This window comes from Kogia breviceps, chromosome 2, assembly GCF_026419965.1.
Source record: "Kogia breviceps isolate mKogBre1 chromosome 2, mKogBre1 haplotype 1, whole genome shotgun sequence".
NCBI classification, from domain to species: domain Eukaryota; kingdom Metazoa; phylum Chordata; class Mammalia; order Artiodactyla; family Physeteridae; genus Kogia; species Kogia breviceps.
In genome coordinates this window covers 73,373,710-73,397,133 of record NC_081311.1, presented here as the reverse complement: position 1 = coordinate 73,397,133, position 23,424 = coordinate 73,373,710, and the positions used below count along the sequence as shown (strand labels likewise).

General features: G+C 39.1%; 1 protein-coding gene across 50 annotated transcripts in view; it reads right to left on the bottom strand.

The window, feature by feature from the left end:
• The window catches only part of ANK3 (ankyrin 3), a 518,594-nt gene that overhangs the window by 65,469 nt on the left and 429,701 nt on the right, over positions 1-23,424 (bottom strand). For 35 of the 50 annotated variants that reach the window (XM_067025566.1, XM_067025563.1, XM_067025562.1 and 32 more), the window contains 4 exons: positions 13,505-13,611; positions 7,875-8,099; positions 7,258-7,356; positions 5,002-5,156 (listed from right to left, as the gene is read on the bottom strand). In XM_067025566.1, coding sequence (XP_066881667.1) covers positions 5,002-5,156; positions 7,258-7,356; positions 7,875-8,099; positions 13,505-13,611 — 586 coding nt within the window. The remainder of the gene's footprint in view (positions 1-5,001; positions 5,157-7,257; positions 7,357-7,874; positions 8,100-13,504; positions 13,612-23,424) is intronic. The other 15 variants (XM_067025584.1, XM_067025590.1, XM_067025601.1 and 12 more) reach the window with 1 other exon arrangement.

The window sequence follows — 23,424 nt, the reverse complement described above, 5'->3', positions numbered from 1 at the left end:
ATCTCTCTCTCTCTCCTGAGAAAACACGGATGAACAAGTGCTAGAACAAGATCTATGTCTGCTGCCAAAGAGAAAAGTTGCTCCTGCCACTTGATACCTCAGTGGTAACAGCAGATTCTTCACACCCAGACCAACTGTCCTCTGTGTCATTCTAGCCTGTTATTTCAATAGAGCTGCTCTGACACACCTGCTTCATTAGCATAACCACTGAGATGCCTTTATCTCTGAGGTTACTAGTGCCACAAACAACTCTCGATCCCACCTTATTCTGCAATGACAGTTTTTCCTGAATACACGCCATGTCCTCTGGAGTCATACAAGAACTAGGAGGGTGCCCTGATTCATAATGGAAAGTTTAAATAGAAGCTGACATTCATGTCACCTTTTGTTCCACACAAAGCACTTGCCTAGGCATCCTTCATTGGAGAAGATACAGAGGCAAGGGAGTATTGTAGAGAAACAACGAGATTTGGAGTCAGAAGTCTAGATTTTGGAAGTCTAGATCTGTCTACTTAACTATTTCCTGACTGGGTGGTAGTCACGGGGTAACCTTCATTAGCTGTGACCAGGGATTCCACTAGCCCTGGAGGTGTCCTCGTGGGATCTGGAAAAGCATCCATGTGGAGTGGACACACCCCTGTAGGCAACTAGACAGTAACTTTGAAGAAAGTAGATAAAGGTGCCCCTTTGTCCTGAAGGCCAGTGTCACAGCAGATGGCTTGGGAAGTGGAAGAGGCAAGACGTCTGCGCCCCTTGCTCTCCTGCACAACTGTACATGGCAGCCGTCTCCACGGCTACCTTCAAGAGTGGTTATCATGGGTCAGACGTCATGCTGAGAAATTTACACATATTAGCTCATCTATTTCCCATTAGTTCTCTATGAGCTTAGAGAGATCGAGGGCTTTCTTGGAGCCGCACAGCTAGTCAGCCGTGGAGCCAGGATGGGAATTCCATTCTGTGTGACATCCACAGATCACAATCCTAACGACCACACCACATTGGGCAAATTATCCTCCTCCTTGGACTTGTCTTTCCCTGGAGTTACAATTTGTGCACATGGAAAGGCTTTGCAAGTTTTAAAATACTACAGGACCATAATCTAATCTTTACAATTGTGTTGTTCAGTGAAAAAAATCACTGGTCGAAATACTGGCTAAGATGCTTTCTAAACACTTGGGTTTTAAGATTTTCAGAGAAGAGGGTGCAACAGGACTAGTTATAAAAGTAGAACACAGATTAGTTATAAAGTAACATATAGAGTTCATTTATGGAAAAGAGGGTTAAAATGAGACATTTATAATAAGACAGGTATTATCAAGGGTCACTTGCCATAGATGACAGATGAGGCTTAATTGTTATGAACTGGGTAAATTGATAGGGTAAATAAAATAATAGTAGAATGATTTATTTCTCTTTTTCTTTAAGGAAGTCTTGAGTGATCTGGTCACTGGCTTATTTTATGTACTATTTTTATCTTGCTAATTAACAGCTATCCAGGGGCACAGAGTGGTGGGGGTAGAAATAACATGAAACCTCCTAAACCATGCTTATGCTTCTCTCCCCACGAGAAGTTTGACTAGTTGGACCTTGAAGGAAAAAGAAGGGTTGGAATTTTAGAGACAGATTGATTTTTATTTTTGCCTGTCTGTTTTTAGAGGAGGGAAGTTCCAGTAAGAGCTAAGTTTCTCTGGGGACAGGACAAGAGTGGTGGTTAGTGGTGCTTGAGCTTGGTATGAAATCTGATTAATTGAGCTTCAGTTATAAAATGTGTGTCTTGGTTCCTTCATTATTATTGATTTACTAGATCAAGATTTATTAAATGAAGATTTAATTTCATAGATCAAGATGTAACATATGAAGAAAACCACGGTGCCTTGAAAATTTAGTCCTCAGTTTTCCTTTTGTGGCCTCCAGTGCTTGATTCTTTAAACTTGGAAGTATTTGCATTTCCTTTTAATTGTCTAAAATGGAACCAAACTTTATCTGGTCTTAAAAAATGTAGCAAAGAAACTCTATCCACTATTTCCAAGATAACATGTAGAATCCAGGATAGGGCTACATCATCATTTCTTTAAAACATCGGACAGACGCCCCTAGTGTGGCAGTGTTTGGGGTGTCATTTGTCTAAGCAAAGATAGGACTAACTTCCTATTTGAAAACTGGCTTATTAAAAACAAAATGAAGACATGTCAGTATGAAATCATGGCAATCCATTCCATAAATAAACCTTAAAATTAAAAAAAAAAAATCTGCCTGTGCCTGATACTATAATCTGTGCTCAAAAATAAAGAACATATTATTAGCATCCAGTGTTTTTGTCAGAACTGCAGTGTCTAATGAGGTGGCCACTGGCCACAGGCGACTATTTGAAATTAATTATACAAAATTAAAAATTACCTTCCTCACTTGCACTAGTCACATTTCAAGTGCTCAAGAGTCACATGTGACTAATGATGACTGTTGGATCATCAACAGGTGTGGAATATTTCCATCATCATAGAAAGTGCTATTGGACAACACTCTCTTAGAATATTCAGTATTCTTCCTAAAATATTGTTACTTTCTCAGAACTCTCCCCAAAGTAAATGCTCCTCTTTAACTTTTTCCCCCAGGAGATTAACATTAATGATGTTTGGGGGAGAAGAAACAGACTAACAAGAGCTTTCTTCCAGAGAGCGATATATTATTTTTTAATTTGAATTTTATTTTATTCATTTATTTTTATACAGCAGGTTCTGATTAGTTATCTATTTTGTATACATTAGTGTATACATGTCAATCCCAACCTCCCAGTTCACCCCCCACCCCCTTCCCCCCCTCCCCCCACCCCCAGCTAAATATTATAATGAGGTTCCTCCTGCCTGCTTCTCCAGGACTGGGCCAGCGTCTAAATCAGCACTGTGCCCGATACTGGTGACTCAAAAGTGATTAAGACACGTACATGATTAAGACATGTACTCTGCCCTCAGCTGCTTACTATCAAGGTAGCTATTGGTTAAAAAAAAAAAGAAATCCTTGTGGAGAGGATGCTGCATTAAAAAACTAGTAATCTACAATAGTATTTAAGAAATACTGGATACATGAAAATATCTTTATACCTTATTTTCCTTAAAACAGAAAAAAAAAAAAACCCTATCCTCTGGAAAACCCATTTATCTTATTCTATTTTTATTCTCAATCATCCATATTCTTTTACTCTTTTCAAAATGCTAATTCAGTTCTTTCCCTTAGGATTTATTCATTTTAAAACTTTTGATTATGTTTTCTTATAAATTTCCTTATTAAAAAACTATATTTCATGCTTTAAAATAAATTAAGGTAATAACAATAAGAAATCTAAATTGCCAATGGAAGTTCCCATCCATCAGAAATTATCTGAAGTTGTGAATGGTACAGGATATAAATGTCAGTATTATGTATAAACATTTAATGTATACTCATTACATGTATAACATTTAAAATGCCTATTCGGGATCTTGAAATCTAGGGGTTTGTAGGAATTTTCTTCTTTAGGTTTATTTTCTTCTCCACAGGACACATATTTCTAAAGTAAGTGGGATAGTTAAAAGTTTTTGAGAACAGGTAGAACTAGATTTCATCCCCTGTGCCGCTACTGAGTTGGGGTAACCTTTTGACTTGTTTGAACCTTCAGTTCCCCCATCTATAAAGTGAGATTAAAACTACCTACTTTGCAGTACCATGCTTTCATTTAAAATTTTCATATATAGGGGCATATATCAGTGCCTCATGAATGCTAGATGCTCAGCAATGATTAGGTTCCCCCTACCCTGCTGTAAAGACATCTTTAAATTCTTGGTTGGCTGTGATTCGCTATGTCTTATACGATACCTTTGGCATGACAATTTTTCCTAGGGAATGAATATAATAGTGACAACAGCTGATATTTATCAAGGGCTTAGTCTGTAACAAGGGCTGTATTTGAAAAACGCTTCACATAATGACTTTAATTCTTCTCAACGGCAACCCTATGAAGTGAGGAAGGTGATCTCCATTTTATAGAAGTAACAGAGGCTCAAGGGGACACAAGAGCTTGTCCGCGGTCATCCCTTGAACAGACTCGAGTCTGTCTAGCTCCTCTGTCCACACTTCACAACCAGGAGAGACTATGCTAGATGCATTCCAAAAGCTAGTGAACTAAATGCTAAGAGAGTGAATTTTATGGTATGTGAGTAATTTCTGCAGTAAAGCTGTTATATAAAACAGTTGCTGGATTTGTAGTGATTAGCAAGTCAGTATAAAGATTAGCTTTATTTTATGATGAGCTTGCTCTCTATTTTTTTTTTTTTTTTTTTTTACATTTTTAAAGCAAGACACTGCACCAAGTACCCACTCTCAAAACAAGTCTATTCCCAATGTCTACCAAGGAAACCTGCTATGATTCTAAGGGTCAGACAGCCTGAAGAAGGTGTATGAGAAAGTGACATGCTCGCTATAGGCCAGTCTTACCAGGTCAAAGAATAAGACACTGGAAGCACCACAGACTCCAATCATTAGCCTGAAACCTATTTTTATAAAAAAACTGATTAGAACCCAGGAGAAATTAAAAATCCAGAAGAATACTGAAATAATCTGGGAGAAGACTGAGAGAAAAGAAAGGGTACGAAAATAATGATTGCAAAAATAAGAAGTGAATGTATTTTCTTAAAAATGCTCTTCATGTTCTGCATGCCTTCCATTATTATTCCATTCCCTCCTTACACATTTTTGACTTAGAAAACTTTCTTAAGCTTTGGAAAGATTGATACAGTTGATGTAAGACACAGAATTATCAGAAGATTTATATATTAATATGGGGGGGCAGAGTTTGTTAGATTAAATGGAACTTCATGCCTTCGACGCAGAAAACAGTAAATGCTGAGGAACCCGATTCCCAGTTTAAAATACAAACTAGTGAAATTCAAGTACTGTTTCCTTTAGTCTAGCCATTCCTTTGATTTCTTCCTGCAGACATTCCTAGAAACAGGGAGTCATCGTAATTACCTTCATCCATGCCATTAAGTAATTCGGTTAAGTCTTCATTTTTACTGTCAAATTGATGCTCCTTCCACGTTTCACCATTTTCACTTCGAAGAACAATGAGTTCTCTCTCTTTTCCTCTCATAGACCCAAAGTGAGGGATTTCCACTATGACAGGGCTGGAAAAAAAAAAGCCACATTATTTTGGTATCAAAGGAAATAGGTTTATAGTTTCATACTTTTAAAGGTGTTTCACTGACAGTATTCATTTGAAAATCAGAGGTGCCACTAAGGTTGGGAATGATTTCAAAGCTGCAGAATCATTTGCTAATTAAATAATAAATTAGAAACCTGAAAACATGCCATCATTCATTCATTCACAAACAATTCTTGGGGGCCTATCATATATTAGGCATTTGCTTTAATAGGGGGAAAATATTCAGCACACATAAGTAATCGAGGAATTGAAAGTTATTAAAATAGACCATAAGAAAGAAAGTTGGTCCATTTTTAAAAACACAATAGTATATTGTATTATACAAAATGCTCATGATTTAAAAGGACACAGTCATTTCTTTAAAAAAGAAATTCTGTAAATTGCCTACTTTGAAAGATTACTGATTTTTTTTTCCCTTAGCGAGAAAACAATCAATATAACAATCCACTCCTTCCAACGGTCAGTTTTCATAACTTTCATGGCCTGTACAGTCAAGACAGTTTCTTTGATTTTTACGTTGAGAAATGGGCAGCGTAATTTCCTAGCTCTCGTAGGACTGCATAGGAATTAAACTTTCTGAAAAAGCACTATTGGTTTGAAATTGTCATATAATGATCTATTAATTTTTGACAGTGTCCTTTTGCAAAAGAAGGTGAAAAAATGGCTGCAAATTGAAGATAGCCAATCAAGCACAGGAATAATTTTGTTAAATTTTGAAGTAGGATAAATGCTAAAAAAGATGAATGGAAGTAAGCAGACCACAATCACACACAGTTTATGTAGTTGGATTGTGCAGCTTTATTTTATGACATTTAAGTAGACAGTATCATTATTCTCCTACAGAGGTTGTATGTAACCTCACCTCTCAGCCTATGTGTTTATGTACATGTGGTAACAGAAGATACAGGCTTAAATAGGTAATAGCATAAAAAGGGATAGTAGTTGTAATGACCAAATGACATAAATAAAAACATATTAATATTTGATTTATTACAAAAGCATTCACTTAAAATGGGATGATAAATATGAAAATTTTACTTTGGGCAAAAGAATTATAATTAATTCAAATTAAGGGTTTGAAAATTTTTTTATAATCCCTTTATTTTTCAGTGGGTAAAAACAAAATCAACTATTCCTAATAGTGTTAGTAATTTCAAGAGTTATTAAGATGTTTACCTTAGTTTTTAACCACACCTGGTGATTAGACATTAAATTTTTCTTTTTTTGAAAACTAGATACAATCTTTGCAGGTTAATGCATCAGATACTGTCACTCTAAATATTTCAAGAATGTGGTTTTGTGTATGACATTCAACAATATTGGAGAGGAGAAATGAACAAGGGTCTGGGACCAAGGTGAAAGCCAAGCATAACTTTTCATAACAGGTTTCTTCATGCAGACTGCCAATGCAAACACACCAATCAGACAGATAAGCAGACAAATACCAACACATTTCAGCTTAAACAGAACAAAACAATTTAATAACTTTAGTAGAATATACTACCTGCTGCCTATTTGATTTTCTTTAAATATCTTGTATTCCCAACATTTTTTCAAAATCAGTTTACTTATTGATGACTTGTCCTTCTCACAGCCCATAAGTACTTTTTAAAAAAATGTAACTCCACACACATACATATATATATACAGGTATATATATATATATACACATACATATATAGCATTTACAGCAAATGTTGATTCAAAGCCTGCAAGTATCTTCTTTTACACTGGGTTAAAATTAGACTATCGGCCTGTCTTAAAAACTATCATCATCAGTTGAAACATTTCAAATTAAAGAAAGGTTTACAGAAGCACAAAGTTATGAAAGCAGAATGCTTGCAGTGAATTCCACATGCTTGAAAAGCACAAGAGAGGTAGCGGTGCTGCATTAAGTCAAGCCACTATGATTTTTTTTCTTCTTTCAGTGACACACATCAACTGAAAGCATTAAAAACCAAAAATAAAATTAAGACAAGAATAAGACCATGGGTGTGACAGAAAAAAATTGAAAATGGAAAAAGAATTGTAGACATTCTGTATCTTGTCTATAAAGGTCCTACCCAATAAATTTTGTTCCTTGAGGCCCAAGCTGCAGGATTCGGCTAACCAAGCTCTCACCCTCATTTACAGGGGGAGGATTGGTAGGAAGATGCAGTTTACTGAATAACATCCATGCAGCAGGAAGAGAAACAAGAAGGGGAAACTGTGAACAAACTGTCCGTCACGACAGAGCCTGCCTGATTTGCACCCAAGTGCCACCTCAGAAAATAAATTCATTTTTTCCTTTGGTAAAATACCATATCACAGTGGATTGTTCCCCCAAAAATTATCATTAAAAAGACATGTACCCAAAATAGCCATTTATTCAATGTGCGATAAATAAGAGCGGTGCCTTGACTTCCACGGGGGCCGCTGGGGTTCCGTGCACTCACTGAGCAGAGAACATGCTTCTCGGTTAGTAAAATCTTTGGCCAGCAAACTGAGTTAAGGAAGTACCAGCCTACCAGCTCTTTAGAGAATTGCACAGCTTTGGGACTTCTGATACTACATGAATGCCATACTCGACTGAAATGGTCCAACCCAACAGATTTAACTGTTAACTACTTGAGTTGACAAGGGTAAAGAAAATCAAAGATGTGGTACGAGGGCCAAGATGAAAACTGACAAAAGGACTTACCCTAAAAATTGTGCCCCTGCAGGACCCATTTCTACCAGCCTACTGGCTAATCCCTCTCCTTCCACCATGGGGGGTGGGTTGGCCAGTTTATGTCTCTTTACCAAGCGGCAGGTGATACGGGTGGGGGCAGTGCACTTGCGAGGAGGAATGATGATCCGCATCCCGTGGTGCCGGCTTCCCCTCATGGAGCCGCCTCTTGCGTCCACCATGAAGCTAACCAGAAACCTGCAGGAGGTGAGATCAGAGGCCAAATCAAGGAGAGACAGAGGCTGGTCGCACAGCCACTTTGGAAACTGAATGTTAAAGTGACAGACAAGGTAGCTATCGTTCCCTCTCTTTAAGAATACATTGGAAGTAAATACAGTGGAGTCACATCAAACATGCATTGGACTTGTGAACTGAGCAAAAAGTAAAACGCGACACTTTATTTTTTGACGGTGCATATGGCCTCCGAACAGAAGCCAACCACTCTGTCAGATGCTCAAACTGAAGGAAGAGTGACTGTTTCAAAGTTGGGATAAAAACTGGCTATTAAACGACTGTCTTGCATTTAAAAACCAACCCACTGTATGTGGTCCCCGTGGGTGGTTTAAGTTTACATTCAAGGGTCATTTTAAGTATCAATGGTTTTAGCCATGTGCCGACTATGGAATCTCTCCCCCTCAACAAGTAAGATGAAACTCCACAGTATGTCTTAAACATGTACAACTCATAAAATGAATGTATCTTTAATCATACCGACACTCTAATTTTTACTATTTTCACAAAGCAGAAGATAAGAATAAAAGCAGAAGGTGACTAAAGTTTTACTAAAGGCAATTTTGATGGAAAGGGGTTTAATCTTTTCAATACAATTTGGCTTAAAAACTGTTTAAAATAACCTACATTTGAGTATCTGTACAGCAATATAAACATGATTGAACAGACTTTTTAGAAAATATCTCTAAGTTATATATTCTGTCATTGGCTGTTATATTAAAGCTAGGGAGGAAAAATTATTTGTCTGCATGTAGCTATGAAGATGTAAAGAATTCATGGTGTCATATTTGGGTCATATCTTTTTTTTTTTTTTTTTTTTTTTGCGGTATGTGGGCCTCTCACTGCTGTGGCCTCTCCCATTGCGGAGCACAGGCTCCAGACGCACAGGCCCAGCGGCCATGGCTCACGGGCCCAGCCACTCCGCGGCACGTGGGATCCTCCCGGACCGGGGCACGAACCCGTGTTCCCTGCATCGGCAGGCGGACTCTCAACCACCGTGCCACCAGGGAAGCCCTGGGTCATATCTTTAAAAAAAGATTTTATTGAAGTATAGTTGATTTACAATGTTGTGTAAATTTCTGCTGTATAGCAAAGTGATTCAGTTATACATATATATTCTTTTTCATATTCTTTTTCATTATGGTTTATTACAGGATATTAAATATAGTTCCCTGTGTTATACAGTAGGTAGGACCTTGTTGTTCATCCATCCCACGTATAATAGTTTGTATCTGTTAACCCCAAACTTATTTGGGTAATAGCTTGATTCCTATCATGTGTTTGTGAAAAAAAGACCCCTGTGACTCCTCCCACCACTGTTACCGGGTTGTAAAGCACTCTGATCAATGTAAACCAATGAGCCCGACATATGGAAGAGTGCCAGTCAGAGACTGCGGAACAGAAACACGTATTTTTGCATTCTAATTTTCACACGTGAAAATACGCTTATTAGTGGAAGAGCACCAAATGTTGATATTTAGAAAACTGTTTGAATACCTACAGTATTTGGGCTGGGGGGGTAAGGGGGATAATCCCATCCATCAAAATCCTCTACTAATTTACTCTTCTAAAAAACAGTTCTAACATCCTACAAATAGATTTCAGACCTTGCTTGGCGGTCCTAGCTGGAGACCCTTTCCTAAAGAGTGATGCCTCTTGACCTTCGAAGAGTAACCTCTTCAACAAAGCAAATGGACCCACCATCCCCATGGAGAGAGGCAAGAGCATGGGTGTCACTTGTCAGCCTATCAGGTTTTCAGAACCAACTCTGGTCATCAGTGAAGCGGAATCAACGTCACACCCTTTTTGCTCATTGTGGATTTAGCTGTTTTCCTCTGGATTAATTAGTGGTTTCATATGTTTTTGATATCATTATACATACTTTGAGAGACCAGAACCACTAGGATATTAAAGGCATGAGGGCAAGAGACTGAATCTCTCAAAAACAAAGCAAAACAAAAATCACTCCTCCCTAGTCAAAGAGAAAGATACCTGTTCGCTTATACAAGTGTCCAGATGAATTGTCTCCAGTGTTGAATGATAAAAGGGTCACTTGAAACTGCTCTGGGGAGCCTATACTTTTTTAGACATATACATACTTAACAACTACTTTTATTCAGTAATAAAGACAATGTAGCATATTATAAGGATGCCCAACACAAAAATTTGATCTTTCCCAGCTTCCAGTAGTTAAAAATCAACTTGTGCTTGGGACTAACAGTAACAGAATGAATTAAAAATTCATTGACTTCAAGCGCTTCCCTGGTGGCGCAGTGGTTGAGAGTCCGCCTGCCGATGCAGGGGACATGGGTTCGTGCCCCGGTCCGGGAAGATTCCACATGTGGCGGAGCGGCTGGGCCTGTGAGCTGTGGCCGCTGAGCCTGCGCGTCCGGAGCCTGTGCTCCGCAATGGGAGAGGCCGCAGCAGTGAGAGGCCCGCGTAATAGAAAAAAAAAAAAAAAAAAAAAAGATTCAAGATAAACTCTGGGTTTGAAAATGCAGTTGTATTAGTATTGATACAGATAAACACTGGGTGTTTACACTGAGAGGGCTGTGCCCTGGCAACAAACAGCTGAGTCTCACTAATACAGATAATAATTCAGATCAGGTTTGTCTTGTTCACTGCTTAACCTACAGAGCTGAGCACAGTTCCCATACATAATACGCACACAGTAAATGTTTATTGAATAAACCAGTGAACAAAACCATTTTGTTAAGTGTGCTCAGAAACTGCCTAGGTCAGACTTGGTTACTAACCCTGAAAAAAAATATGGAAAAAATATATACATATATAAATATTTTATATATAGAAAGTATATATATAGAAAGTGAAGGTAGTATAAGGTTACCAGTGTCAATATAAAAATACCCCAGCTACAAAGAATATCAGAACCAAATGGAAAAACCATGGCTTAGAAGATTTTAATAAAATTGGAAGAATCTCTTTGTCTGTGTTCTGTGGAGCAACCAGTGCATAGTTGGCGCTCATTATTGATCATTTATTGTTCTATGGTTTTCAATTTTATAGAGCCAAAAGACTGAGGAAAGATGGGAGTAGATGTTTAAGCCCGATACAGAGTCCTATTATTCAACAGCATTACGAAATATAGTGATTTGTTTTCTAAACTCATCCCTTACATATTGTATGCAAAATAAAATTTCATGCAATATAACTTATAGAAACAAATGAAAAGGTTATATTTAATCATATTCATTGTATCTTATTAATATTTAAACTAAAGCAGGAATTCTACAAATGATCCTAAAACTAACACATGAATGTTTCTAGCTTTAGGAACAGCAGGATGACAAATGCTGATACACTACAGACATTGACACAATCTAACTGTGGGAAAAATTCACATAAATTAAAAATACAAAAAGGGATGGTTCACATAAAAGACACAGTTATCACCTTGAATCATACTGAGGAAGTGGAGAAGAATAGCTGCAAAATAATTTAGAAAGCAAATGGGAAAAATTAATGTAAGATAATTAGAAGCAAGCAACAGAAAATGTCAATGATAAGCAAAGGAAAAATAAAAACCATCAGAAAATGAAACCAAGGCATTTGGCATTTGTGGGACAACTTGGAAAAAGATTTGCCTTAAATGGCTATATAGAAGCTACACCATAGACCTGGCATTAGTGAACTATTTCCAAGTGTATACCAAGTGTATATTTTCCTTTTCAAATAAGCCCAACTAGCTGCCATTACTTTTCCTTTTCTGCAAAAGTCTACTGTCTTCAGTGAATTCAAGGGGAAGGAGAGATTAGTTGCATATTCAAATACTATACTGCCTCCAGTGCAGGGGAAAGCTCATTTCTGATTTTATTATCCTATGATCCCTCAACTTGATCCCTCAACTTCTCAATTTACTAAATTAAACCCTAGTGCTTTTCTTTCCTATGTAGAATACAAAGTGCTGGTTCTTGATTTTTGTCACATGGTGGCAATTCACCAAGTTTGGTTCAAAAAACCAAATGTTTGCCCACTTAATGAATGTATTCTGGGTGTTTTATATTTTCCTTCTCAACTTTTTTTTTGGTTTGTTTTTTGCTTTTGCAATTTTAGACCCAAATACATCTACTATAAATCATGTAACTATTTTAAGCAGTTTAAAATGTAATATTACTATAATTAAAGCTTTTTCTAACTGAATTAAAGAAATGCAATATTAATGATTCAAAAACCACCATGTAGTTTATAGTTTATAAAGCACTTTCATGTGAATTATTTCCATTTAAGTGACATTGCAGTGACCTGTTTTTCACAACTGTGGTGTTACAAGCCACAATTGTGTGAGAATACTTTAAAAAACCTGCAGCATTACTCGGAGTCTAGGACTTTTCCTCTGTAAAATGGGGATAATGAGTAAAGCCTATCTCAGTGTCATTTTAAGGTTCAAATAAATATTAAATAAGATAATACATGTAAAAGATTTAGCACAATGCCAGATGCATGAAAAAAGCACTAGGTAGATTAGCCATTACAATTTATTGTAATTAAAAGCAGCAAAAAATACTTCATAAAATATATAAGGCACTTCACATATGTTAATTATTGTTAATTTATTTAATTCAGAATTAAATAAGTTGAATCTGCACTTGTCCTGGATCACAACTAATTTATGGCCTAAATGTCAATTTCAGAGGTGAAAATACTTTGAAATTTTCATCATCTTAATGAATTATTTCGATTCCATTTGTACGTGAATCAATTATCCCAAGTTTAATTACCTATAGTAGGCTAAGAATCCAATATCTAAAAATACAATAATTATCAATTCAGCAATTGAAGCAGGTCACCTTTTAGCCACCTGCCTCAAATTTTGCTGACTGACAGCGCAGCAACAAGGAGCCTGTTGGATGTGGTTTTTACTATAGCGCTTCCAGGGTACACACACTGGTACATTCACTTTTTCTTTTCTTTTAAAAATTCATTTATTAAAAAAATTTTTAATTTAATACAACTTCATTATAATTTTATTTCAGGAAAATCAGATACTCAGAAAAAAACTTCATTTGAATAAAGTAAAATTAAGAGAAATGACTATATTAAAATTTTTTTTATTGAAAAGGAAAATTAGAGACCTAAAAGTAGTGCCAGAATAGCCAGGAAATTGTTAGGCGCCAATACTTTTATTAATTTCCTTTCTAACATGGTGCTTTTACCAATAAAAATAGATATGCAGATTTGTTTAGAAAAAATATTTACTAATGATTTACAAATATATGCCACATATACTCACTAATGAAGTCCTTTAGAAGATCAACATCTCATATATGTGAAGCTTGTCAATATGAATTTATAACTGAAAATAGTAAGTGCAATGTTAATTTAATAGGAAAAGTGACTTTTTGGTTACTTACCCAGAATGAACAGGACTTGAGACAAGATTGACATTGTCCAAGGTGTCTGCAGCCCAGCTGTAATGTCTAAGAGAATCTGAATCAAATTCTCTTGTGAATGTTAGATGCTGAAAAATAAAACGATATATTGTGTCAACAACCCATCCAAGACAGTGGTTTCTCTGTACGTACAATACACCTGTATGTTTCCATAGTCCAGACAGTCTAACATTCAAAATAAGCATATATATATATATTTTACAGTTGTCCCTTAGTATCCTCAGGTGATCAGTTCCAGGACACCCCCCGCCCACCCATCCCCGTGGATACCAAAATCCAGAGATGCTCAAGTACCTTATATAAAATAACTAGTGTCATTGGCCCTCTGCATCTATGGGCCTGACTGTACATTCCTCCATAGGTCTACACTGAAGTTTCAAGAATTAGAAATAAAGTTCATTGATACACTGTATTATTTCAATCTTTTAAGAAACCATCTTGAGTAATTGGCATGGCACAAGGAATATCACAGAAGTAATGCTAACCATGATTTTAAGTACTTCAACAATCTCTAAATTAATCTGACAATTGTAAATTTCTTTTCCGAATCTCAAAATAAAAATAAAAAAATTCAATCTTGATGACTTCTGTTTCCAAGTGGGGTAGAGAAGCCAGCAGCAGCCTAGTGCTGTGCTAAGCACAACAGATAAGTGTGGAAATCATCTCTGCGGGCAGCAGAGAACAATTGAGGTGCAAAACTGAGGAGCTATATTTGGAGAGGTGGTTACCTGGAAGAGTTGAGCTTTTTGTTGCCATTTTTAACTTGGGGGCATTTTTCAATTACCAGTGCAGACAGAATTTGGGCTTTGTGCCTACAGGGGCTACCTGCTGGGGAACAGAAAAACCAAGGGAGTTTTGGTGGAGATTTGGGTGGCCTCAAGCATGCTACAGATTTCTGTTCAGAACATTTGCTAAATTCTGGGGCTGGGGCTTCCCTGGTGGCCCAGTGGTTAAGAATCTGCCTGTCAGTGCAGGGGACATGGGTTCAAGCCCTGGTCCGGGAAGATCCCACATGCCACGGAGCAACTAAGCCTGTGCACCACAACTACTGAGCCCACGAGCCACAACTACTGAGCCTGCGAGCCACAACTACTGAAGCCCGCGTGCCTAGAGCCCACGCTCCACAACAAGAGAAGCCACCGCAATGAGAAGCCTACACACCGAAACGAAGAGTAGCCCCTGCTCGCTGTAAAGAAAACCTGAGTGCAGCAACAAAGACCCAACACAGCCAAAAATTAAAATAAATAAAATAAAATAAAATAAAAATAAATAAATTCTGGAGCTGTGCAGAACAGGAAGCTAAAAAACTAACCAGAAAATCTCTGAAAGGCATAATAGAGCTTTTGGGCAGTTTCATGAGAAAAAGATTTAGAGTGTGAGACTTGGAAGGGGAGGGGACCCAAAGATCATACCAGAATTTCAAATAAGGACCCTGAAGGGCCAGGGACAGACCAGAGGTAGCCTGAGATTTACCAGGGCTGTGAACAAGCCTCATTTCAGCAAAATCTTGATTGGATGAGAAGAATCAGCCACCACTCTTTGCCTAGCAGAGGGACAGTGAATCCTCTTTGAAAGCATATTATCATCATTGGGTGTGTTGTGTCTACAAACTTGTGTTTATTATACATCATGTCCAGCATGCAATGAAAAACTGCCAAGCATGGCCAGAGCACATGAACCAAAAACAAAACAAACCCATATACTATAAACAGACTCCCAAGTCAGCCTACATTTTGAAGGAAGTTAATAAGAACTTTGATTATAGTTATCATAATAACTATGATTAGTATGTTTAAGAAAATAGGGAAAAAGATAGAGAAAAGAAATTAAAAGGTGGATGATTCAACAGAGGGCTGGAATATACGTAAGAAATCAAATGGGCCTTTGTTCAGTTCTAGGTATAATGTCAGTTCTTAAACACAATAGGAAATAGGGTTAATATATGGGAAGTGTTAATGGAAAAATATAAAAAATGAAGGGTAGATTTAAAAAAATTTTTATTTTATATTGGACTATAGTTGATTCACAATGTTGTGTTAGTTTCAGGTGTACGGCAAAGTGATTCAGTTATACGTATAGATATATCCATTCTTTTTCAAATTCTTTTCCCATTTAGGTTGCTACAGAATATTGAGCAGAGTTCTCTGTGCTATACAGGTCCTTGCTGGTTATCCATTTTAAATATAGTGGTGGTGTGTATATGTCAAGGGTAGATTTTTTTAAAGAATGGAAAACACACAAAATAGTATGAGATGTAGAACACAGTGAAAGGTTTTAACGTGTGTGTAATTGGACTCTCGGAAGTAGGAAAATAAGGTAGGGGCTATGCTTGAAGAGAGAATGGCTAAGAATGTTCCAAATCTGATGAAAGATATTGGCTCACACAGCAAAAACGAAATCAATCTCAATTTTCATCCTTCTAAAGATCTGCTTTCTACTGAAACCCCAGTAAAATGACAGTCAAGAATTCACACTCACACACACACACACACACACACACACACACACACACATAGGCAAAGAGAATAAGAGAAGACATCAGCAGAAAAACAAGGATTGGTTGAAAGTCTCTCTAAAAAGTAATCCGATCTCCATAATCCCCTCACTGATTTATCAGCTGCCAAATAACCCACCCCCCATCAACCTTGGCAGAAATCTAGAGGCATAGAGACCAGAGGCAGAAGATTAGAAGGTGAGAGACACCATAATGAAAATGGAGATTGGGCTTCCCTGGTGGCGCAGTGGTTGAGAGTCCGCCTGACGATGCAGGGGACATGGGTTCGTGCCCCGGTCCGGGAAGATCCCACATGCCGCGGAGCGGCTGGGCCCGTGAGCCATGGCCGCTGAGCCTGCGCATCCGGAGCCTGTGCTCCGCAACGGGAGAGGCCACAACGGTGGGAGGCCCGCGTACCGCAAAAAAAAAAAAAAAAAGAAAATGTAGATTAACTGAAAGTTTATATAATGAATGTTCAGACCCAGCCTTCTACCTTTACTGGTCTCCCAGACAGACAGTTAGGGACAGAGCCTTGAGGCAGAAAATGGGGAGTCTTCTCTGGCATTTTCCAGTGAAATGTCCCAGACTTATCACTTTAGTGGAAATCACAGATGCTAAGCCCTCAAACATGCAGACAGCATCCCATAAGCTTAGTACTCCGTCATCAAAAGGTACCCCGAGCAGGTGTCTCTGGAGAGGAGAAGATGGGGGCTGAAGGTGTATATGGGGATTCTTTTTTTAATCGTATTGAGTATGTCTTGTAAAAGAACATGACTTTTTTTTTTTTTTTTTTCCTCAAATGGAGAAGGACCTTTATTTGAACGGCTAATTCTCATGTGTTGCAACAGCCAAAGATCACCTGGCAAAGAATATTCTTTGCCCAGAGTGTTGCAGACAGGGGAAATCTGCATGTGCCTCTTTCCTCTTAAACACCAGATCCTATGGCCAGGCCAAGATATTTGAAAGCAAATTGTGAGCCCATCTGCCAGCTGGGGGCCTGCTGAGACAAAGGGAAGATGCTTACTGGCCAGGAGACCCTTAATCCAGTCGGAGCGACTTTAACACATTCATTTCCATGCTGCTTGGACCTTTCCTTCAAGATGGTACTGCAAAAAGATCTTTCCTGCTTGCTGTCAGGTTAGTCACAGTTTTAGATTGAGCTATAGCTCAAAGGTTGTATAAATCTAGGCCAGCTGAGGGGAAGATCTCCACAGGGTTCCGTCTAAGTTCTAAATAAATAGGTGATGACTTTTTATTTGTGTGTGTAAGGTTCATAATAAGAAAACTTAAATTTAAAAATTACTGTGAATTACAAAGATTAAAAAAATAGCCCTGAAATCAAATTGAACAATAATTTGCAGAGCGCTTATGTGTAAGGCACTATCCTACTTAGACCCTAGGAAAATACAAAAATGAATAAGGAGCAGCTGTCTGTGCATTCAGTGAGAGGACACATCTGGTGGACGGGTATGCGATCAATGGTGGTAATAAGAGTTTACAGAACTAGGGTCCTAACCCCCAAAGATGAATACATCACTTCAGAAAGTTCCCGAATTCTTTATGGGTTAACCAAAGATTAGGTGTTGGTTTTTGTCTGGCCTCATTTACCAATTTTACTGACCCCAACCAACCCACCTTCAGAGTGGGGCAAAATATTTAATATAAAGTACGCGGTGCTGCTTACTTTATTTTTTAGCAAACTACAATTCCTCCATTTGGGGCAGCCCTAAGGTTATTTTCCAAAACACACGTTTTTTTTAAAGTTCTAAGAAATAAATAATATCACTCCTCTTTGGTAATTACAGTAAATTATTTACCTTTGGTACACTTAGAAACATGCACTGGCGACATTAATTATTGAAACAATGAATTGTATCCCACAGAAAGGTATGAGTGCCGTCATGTAATATTTATTGAGGCTGGGGTGTGCAAGCACATGGGGATCCCTTTGACTACTTCCTAACTCCCCAACTCTCAAACCTCCTAGTCACTCACAGGAACTTTGTCATAACACAAATGAGCAAATATATAATCAGTTAAAAGACTTGCTCAAAACAATGAGCCATATGTCCCGATATTTGTCCCAGTTTTTCTTTTTTTCCATAGAGTTTTGCAGAGGCTTATGGGCAGGCCTAGCAATTTTAATAGCCTAAATACAGACAAATAAAATGCTCTTCCCACAATGCATCCACTGAAACACAAAAATAAGGCACTTCGGGCTTCCCTGGTGGCACAGTGGTTGAAAGTCTGCCTGCCGATGCAGGGGACACGGGTTCGTGCCCCGGTCCGGGAAGATCCCACATGCCGCGGAGCAGCTGGGCCTGTGAGCCATGGCCACTGAGCCTGTGCGTCCAGAGCCTGTGCTCCGCAACGGGAGGGGCCACAGCGGTGAGAGGCCCGCATACCTCAAAAAACAAAAAGGCACTTCATCTGAGCCTATGATTTTTACAGAGACTAAGCGGTGGCTTCATTTGCAAGCTACCTGTCTCTGAACACTTTTTTGTACAGGTTAATGTTGACTTAAAACTGAAACGTGCCGTTTGAACTGCTTACTTATATTAGTCAACAATATGAATTTCAAGATGTTCTGACACGTCACTGTGCATGGTACCATGGTACCAGGAAAAGCTCTTCTTCTGCTTGGTTACTGAACCAACAGACATTTAAAATGATAAACAGGTCACTACGTGTGGTGATGGTTAAAAAAGATGAACTAGCGATGGCTCTTAAACCTCCCACAGCAAGCAGGAGTGCTCCCAGGGCTTAATGGAAAAGCTTGGCTTTAGAGCTGAGTCACAGGCTTGGATGTGAAAACTGCCTATGCCAGTTGTGAATAGAGAGCACTTCTTTCCCACTCCTAAGTTTTCCATTTTAGAAAGGCAACTCAGTTGTGTCACTGTGGGCCTCGCCCTGTCCCTTTATATTCAGGAAATGTGATTTCTTTATCTAAGTGGTAGATTTGGGAAAGCTCCTCTCAGATCCAGCTTTCACTCTCATGGGCCTGAGCTTGGTCACAGAGGGCCGACATTCCCCCCTCTGCTCCCCTAAACAGACCTCCGTGAGGGGGCTGCCTGCCCTGGGTCGCTGATGCTGGCCACTGGGTAGGGGGTCTGCTCACTTCAGGTGTTCAGTTACCAGGCCCACTTGGCTCAGACACTCAGCCAGCCCTCAACCTGGCCTCCATCAGGAAAAAAGGAGGTATTTTGCCTTTGACTGTTCTTTTTCTTTATTTATTAAAAGCCCCCTTGGAGATGCCCCAACCTTACTTACTGCTTTTATGATCCTTAGAGTGTCTCTTAACTTTTCTCAGTCTCAGTTTCCTCATTTTCAAATTGATGATTGGTTGATAGGAAGATTAAATGAGAATGTACACCAGAAATCTTGTACCGAGGCCAGGGCTGGCAGGCTGTGGTCGTTTCTACTTTTCAAAGGATTTTCAAAGGACATATGTATAATCGCTTCTATTTTTTTCTTTTTTCAGTTGCTCCTACTTTTCAAAGGACTTTTATTTATGTGAGCTCATTTGTTAAAATCTGATAATTTGTGGAGAAAGCAGAGCAAAAACAAATATATTCCAGGGCCAGCACTGGTCCTTTACAGTTATATACACAGGATGCCTATATGAAATCAACACAGCCCATTCAGTTAGAAGAATGTACCTTCTAAATGCCTAAGTCTTATTTATTGACTCAAAAACATTTAAGTTTCTATGTTAACAGCAACCTACTCTGTCAACTCAATGTCAGGGACTATCCTAGGCCTTTACATTACTTTGTTCTTTGACTCTTCAGGATGGAGTAGCCTTGGGAGATAATATTATACCATTTTACAAATGAGGAAACTGAAGTTCAAGAGAGAGACTTGAAAAATTTGACAACACAAAGTCAATACCCGGTGCTGCGTGGCTTTAGTAGAACACTATGTTAAGGAAAAGTTCACACTGACTTAGAAGACCTTTTACTCCCAAGTCAAAAATGATTACGAATAAGCATATCATTTTTCATCTTGGAAATGATATCAAGGATACTATTAAAATCAAAATGCACATTACTCAATAGAGTCCAAAGCCTGACTAATGATGACATCACTGTCTCCGAGAGGTTCATACTCTCCCAAAATACTTTCTCACTAGCCCTGTTCATCAGAGAAAAGAGGAGAGCAAGTACACACTGGCCTCACCAGTGAGGACACACCCAAATGCCCAGGACTGGAAATAAATGTCTGGGCACAGAAGAAAAGAGTAGAAGGCAAGAAAATACTTGCAAGGAAAAGAAAAAGAAATCCAGTTAATTCCCATATCAGCTAATTTTCCAGGCTGCTGACTGTCAACCTCCAGTGCTGGATGACACCAGTTAAGGTCCTTGTCTGTCCGCTTGGCTACCCCTGGCAGAAGCTGGTCCTACAGATGAACTGGTGGTCTTGATATTGCTAATGTTACCGGCCCCAGGTAAAACTCACAGCAACAGGTCACACGGAGAATGAAGTGCATCTAATCTGAAAAACTGTAAACACGATCTAGTTGGGAAACAGCTCGAGGATGCAACCAGACTGGGAGCCCAGGAGAGCAAAGGCTTCTCAAAGTCAATACCCAGCACTTGGTGGCTTTAGTAGTTATCCTTGTCAAGGATAACTTGAGCCTGTGGCCACACATTGGACAGGGCCAGGGCAGGGGGGCCCAGGTAGGTGTCAGATCCCCTAGACAGAGAACAGATGATTGGGTTTGAGGTGGGCTGCATCACTTCATAGCCCAGTTACTGGCAAGTCAAAAAACCTCACTGAAAAAAACCTCATTTCTGCATGTAATGGGTGGATAATGTTAACTGTCCCACTCACCATGAGAATGGAATGACCCAAGTAATATGAAAGTGATATGAAAATTCTAAATTGCTATGCAAACAGAATCACAGATAATAATAATCATCTTGATACTCCCAGATGTTTTATAATTGAATTTCTTTCTTAAATTTATATAACACTGCGATTTTTTATTTTGGGTTTTTTTTTTTTTTTTGTGGTATGCGGGCCTCTCACCACTGCGGCCTCTCCCGTTGCGGAGCACAGGCTCCGGACGTGCAGGCTCAGCGGCCATGGCTCACGGGCCCACCGCTCCGCGGCATGTGGGATCCTCCCGGACCGGGGCTCGAACCCGCGTCCCCTGCATCGGCAGGAGGACTCTCAACCACTGCGCCACCAGGGAAGCCCCCATATATAGCTTTTTAGGATGGCATATGTTTTATCAGACCATAGGGAGTCGCCTGCTGGATTAAAAAATAATAGTGGCCTTTTGACCGTGACAAAATACTTGTCTAAACACTGACTCTTCCAGCTGAATATGCTTCACTCAGGCCTGCCACACTTTGCTTATGAGAGTGGCACTGCAGCCTGGGGCAGCAGCAGAATGGGTTCAAGCAGCCATCAGACCTAAGTTTCATTCTCAGCTGTACCACCGAATGTCACCTAATGTGACAATGGGCAAGTAAAACACTCAGCCCCAGGCTCTTTGTCTGTGAAGTGGTACTGATAATACCTAGTCCCTAAGGTGGCTGAAAGCACAGAGTGAGATGATCCGTTTAATAAAATGTATGGCAGGTGCTGCCCTGAGTATTATAATTATTATGATCTATGGCAGATACTGAGTGAAATGGCAAACTGCTGCTGAAATAGACAGTAGGTCTGTCTGGACATCCACCACCACTATCTGGAAATATTCGTTTAAGAAATGGATTCCATCTTAAAAGAAAAAAAAGTCTAATTCATAGTAACAGAGAATAGAATGGTGGTTACCATAGGCTGGGGGGTGGAGGAAAAGTGGAGATATGGATCAAAGGGGACAAACTTTCAGTTATAAGATGAAGAGATTCTGGAAACCTCATGCATGGCATGGTGACTGCAATGAATAAAAATGTATTATATACTTGAAATTTGCTAAGGGTGTAGATCTCAAGTGTTCTCACTACACCCCCCAAAATGGTAATTATGAGAGGTGACTGATGTGTTAATTAGCTTGACCGTGGACATAATTTCACAATGAAGACATATTTCAAAACATCATGTATACCTTAAATACCATAAAAGAAAACCTCATTCAAGCAGCAAAATAAAATACAAATTAAGAGCTTACTAAAGCAGGTCTTTTTTTTTCCCCTAAAGTATTTCTTTTCTTGAAATCAACTCTTATTACCCCCAAGACTTATTTGAGACCAGAATACAAACCAAAATGAAGTTGTGTTCTGGCGATTTCCAAATCGGATTGGTTTCAAGATAATTTAGCTACTAACTTCAACAAGAGAAGGTGAATCAAGGTCAGCATAGAAGCTGAGAGCGTTAACACATCAACATCCGGCTCAAGACGTCTGCACCAACTGTACTACCTTAAGTTACAACACAAACCTCTCTGCCTTAAAAAAAAAAAAAAATCTGTAATCTTGCTGACCAATCTGTGAGAGGTGTTGAGTGGATCACCTAAGTAATGCTGGCAAAGCACCTTGAAGAGGAAAAAGCAGGATATTAAATGTCACTAGTCAAAGGTGCTTATCTTCCAAGGGACTATCTCTAGAATATCTTTAATCCCAGGCTGGTGACCTTCTGCCACCATGCACATTTCTGAGAGCCCTTTAGAAATGAGCTTCAAGGAAAGAAAGAGGGAAGTTAATCTGCCGATGGAGGGGGAAGGGGGCGGGCAGGGGTTGGCAGGGACAGGAGGAAAGGATTATTAGCATAACCAGCCTTTGGGGTTGTTCATTCTTCTCCTTTTCTATTACTGAGATCATGGGAAAGGGCGGGTCTTGAAAAAATAAATATGAATTTCTCCCAAAGAACTCTCCAATTTGCACATTCCTTGCTAATATGCCAAGTATTAGTACACAGCACAATATGTAACTAAATATACATGAGATCATCCTTAGCCTGCCAAAAGACCAAGTCCAACCCAAAGGATCTAGAATCCTAGACTGGGAGATAAATGCGAAGAGTTAGGGGGTGGACAATGTAACAGCCTCTTCCAGATACAGATACAGGGAGGCTATCAAGAGGCCTCCACTACTGGCTCCAGAATGATCTCCATTGTTACCTAACAGCCAGTGTGACTGTTTACACACTAGTTCAGTTACACCTTCCAAACTGGTCACCATTGGAAGCCCCACTGCGACTAGTCCCCTTAGGCACAAACCACGTGGGCGAATCTGTTCTGAAAAGGGAAGTCTGCGAGATGAAAGCAACTTAACGAGAGAGGGACAGGGCCCCGCAGCTGCCCCATTTCTCTCTTTTTGTAGACACATGGCATGTATGTCAACAGAACTGAAAGGCAACGGAAGATCCTCATTCCTTAGTGATCAACTGGTAAAGAATGCCTTTCTAGACATTTTTGCTGGGAAACACCCAGGTTGCT